General features: G+C 53.0%; 1 protein-coding gene across 1 annotated transcript in view; it reads left to right on the plus strand.

Moving 5' to 3' along the window:
- Positions 1 to 1265: 1265 nt before the first annotated feature.
- The window catches only part of RPUSD3 (RNA pseudouridine synthase D3), a gene marked incomplete at its 5' end in the record, with an annotated part of 5260 nt that continues 3156 nt past the window's right edge, over positions 1266 to 3369 (plus strand). Inside the window, 5 exon segments of the mRNA XM_027773243.1 lie at positions 1266 to 1310; positions 1455 to 1554; positions 2789 to 2896; positions 2978 to 3062; positions 3276 to 3364. Coding sequence (XP_027629044.1) covers positions 1266 to 1310; positions 1455 to 1554; positions 2789 to 2896; positions 2978 to 3062; positions 3276 to 3364 — 427 coding nt within the window.

Raw genomic sequence — 3369 nt, forward strand, 5'->3', positions numbered from 1 at the left:
AATGGAGGAGAAGGGATTGTGGCGTGGCCATCCCCCCGGGGGGTGATTTCTCGCTTTCTATCTCTCTGTCTCCCTCTGTCTTTCTGGCAAGCATACGCGCCCTATAGCAAAAACCTCTCCAAACAAAACAAAACAAAACAAAGACTATATTTAGGGGCCAGCAGGTGGTGTGGTGGTTAAAGGCACTGGACTTCCACATGGCCCACTGTGGTTCGAGTCCTGGACCTGGTGGCTTGGTTTCTCACTTTCCTTCTCTCTCGCTCTTGCTCTTGCTCTTGCTCTGTCCCTCTCTGGTCAAATTAAAAAAATAATAATAATAATAAATAAAGCTAAATAAAATAATTAAGAAAAATAGCAATGTGGGAATCAGCAGTTAGCGTAATGGCTATGTCGCTGGACTCCCACGTAGTTGACCGCGGTTCGCGTCCCAGACCCAGTGGCTTAAAACTCACGCTGGGCGCGTGTGCGTGTGTGCCCAAGATCCCGAGAGGAGAATGGAGGAGAAGGGATTGTGGTGTGACCATCCCCCCTGGAGGGTGATTTCTCACTTTCTGTCTCTCTGTCTGTCTGGCGAGTGCACGCCCCCTATAGCAAAAAAACCTCTCCAAAAAAAGAAAAATAGCAGTGTGCTAGGCCCTGTTCTAGACAGGCTTACAGTACTGAAGCGGGAAGTGGTTCCTGCCCTCTGGGAGCCAGCATCCAAATCAGAGAAATGGATTGATCAGAAACGAACAAGTGGTCAGTACTGAACAGACTGAAGCAGAGTGTTCTGGCAGCAAAGACGCATGGAGGGAAGCAGACCTTGTTCTGGGGGTGCAGACCTCTCTGTGATGTGACATTTGAGCCAGGCTGCCATGCAGAAGCCAGACCCATGAAACCTGAGCGAGGCAATGCGAGTGCAAATGCCCTGAGGTGGCAGCGAGCTGGGCAGACGTGCAGAACGGGAAGTTCGGTTCAGCAAACTGTGTGTGGGTTGCAGTGCGTGGGTGAACGAGGAAGTGCGCTGGAAAATGGAAGGGCTGTCTAAAGCCATACCCGTTGGTGGGGCCCGCAGGTGGCATGGTGGTTAAAGGTGCTGGATCTCACGTGGCCAACCACACAGTTCCAGTCCCGGACCTGGCCGCTTGCTTTCTTGCTTTCCCTTTCTCTCTCTCTGGTCTAATTAAAAAATAATAATAACAAATGGAATTAAATAAATAATTACAAAACATAAAAGGAAAAGCTTACCGTTGTCTTTGCTGATGGTCATGTCGCATACATTCCAGGACCTCTGGTGACACTGAACAAGCCCCTGGGTCTACCCGTGACAGGTACGGGCAAGGGGCAGGGAATGGAAACGCAGTGAAAGGGACTTGATGTGTCTGAGGGAGGGATGAGTGAAAAGGAGAGGAGAGGGGATGGCAGGAGGACGCTCTGGCCTTTGGGAGCAACGGGTACTTTTCCTTACTTTCCAGGAAAGCCAGGGGAGCTGACGCTGCTGTCCGTGCTGCCAGAGCTGAGCCGGGCCCTGGGGCTTGAGGAGAAGGAGCTCCAGGTGGTCCGAGCACCCGAGAAGTAAGTGGTGGGCGGCAGGAAGGTGGGAGAACAGCCGTCCATCTGGGGTAGGTGACGAGCTGCTTGGGAATAGGCTGAGACGTTCCCACAGAAGGGTCACAGCGTAGGACACGAGGACCACACAACGGAGAAGGGCCGACCTGGTGGGTGGCGCAGGGTGATGCGCTGTTCTAGCTGGGCTGGATCCGTGGGCCAGATCGTGGGTTCGGTTCTAGGGAGACCGGTACACGTTGAGCAACTGCACCGTGATGCTGGCTGGCTGGGAAGGCGCGGGGATTGCAGTGCGGATCCCCGTTCTGGGGTCCTTTCTCTCTCTCTCATCTCACTCTCATGAAAAAACCTTGGGACCAGCAGTTGAGGTAATGGCTATGTCGCTGGACTCCCACGTAGTTGACTGCGGTTCGCGTCCCAGACCTGGTGGCTTAAAACTCACGCCGGGCACGTGTACATGCGTGCCCAAGATCCTGAGAGGAGAACAGAGGAGAAGGGATTACAGCATGGCAATCCCCCCAGGGGGTGATTTCTCTCTTTCTGTCTCTCTGTCTCTCTCTGTCTGGCGAGCGCATGGGCCCTATAGCAAAAAAACTCTCCAAAAAAACAAAACAAAACTCATGTCAGGTGCATGTGCATGCATACCCAAAATCCCGAGAGGAGAACGGAGAAGGGACTGTAGCATGACCATCTCCCCTGGGGGATGATTTCTTGCTTTCTGTCTCTCTGTCTCTCTGGCGAGCACATGTACCCTATATTTTTTTGAGATTTTTGCTATAGGGTGTGTTTGCTTGCTGGCCGTGTGTGCATTTGTGCCTAAAATTGTGAGAGAAGGAATTGTGGCATGGGCACACACACACACACCCACCCCAGGGATGATTTCTCTGTATCTCTCTGTCTTTCTCCCCTCCAGAGAGCACACACACCCTATGACCAAAACCTGGGTGGGGGGGGGAGAGCTAATATATATAAAATTCCTAGTAAGGTGCCTGACCCCTGTGTAGACACTCAGCAATGAGTGGTAATTGTTATGGCTCTGAGCTCCCTGGGGGCCAGGGCAAAATGAAAAACACATTAAGGTGGATAGTCTTACACCCAGACAAGATGGAACCTTATTTCTCAGAAGGAGGTCTGGGTTATAGTCTTGACCCTAAGCAGGTTGGTGTTTCTTCCAAGCAAGGTTTCCTTATTTGTGAGTGAACCCAAGAGACTTTAACTTGTGTAATTTGTCCCCTTCCTCCAGGGAGGCTTCTGGGCTTGTACTTCTCTCCAGTTGTCCCCAGACAGCAAGCCGCCTCCAGAAATTCTTCATCCACTCACGGAGAGCCCAGAGACCCACAGCCACCTACTGGTAAGAGGTGCTGGGAGGCTCCTGAGGCTGTGGGGAGCTCCCAGCAAGCCAGTCTGTGACCTCCTCCTGGCTCTTTCTCAGTGCCGTCACCAACGGGATCCCAGACACTTCTGAGGGGACAATCCAGGCTGCTCTGAAAGTGGAACCCGTCGATGGGGTCAATCTTGTGAGTCAGGGTCTGGGCAGGGAAGCGGAGGGGTTCTTCCAGATACATAACCCTGTAGAAGAGTCAGGGTTGTGGACTTGAGGCATCTCACTCTCCTGTCCCCTCAAACAGGCGAGTGGCCACTACCTGTACGGTGGCCCTGTCCTGAATCTGTGGGGAGCAGGGAGGGTCTGCGTGTGTGCGAAGCTTGTTCGTCCCTGACTGGCATTACAGGTGGTGCCAGTGCAGCACCCATCCCGAAAGGACAACCTGGAAGGTGTCAAGAGGACCCTCAGCCACTTCCGTGTGGTGGCCACAGGCTCCGGGC

Source organism: Tupaia chinensis, unplaced genomic scaffold (assembly GCF_000334495.1).
Source record: "Tupaia chinensis unplaced genomic scaffold, TupChi_1.0 Scaffold000333_1, whole genome shotgun sequence".
Classification (NCBI taxonomy): Eukaryota; Metazoa; Chordata; class Mammalia; order Scandentia; family Tupaiidae; genus Tupaia; species Tupaia belangeri.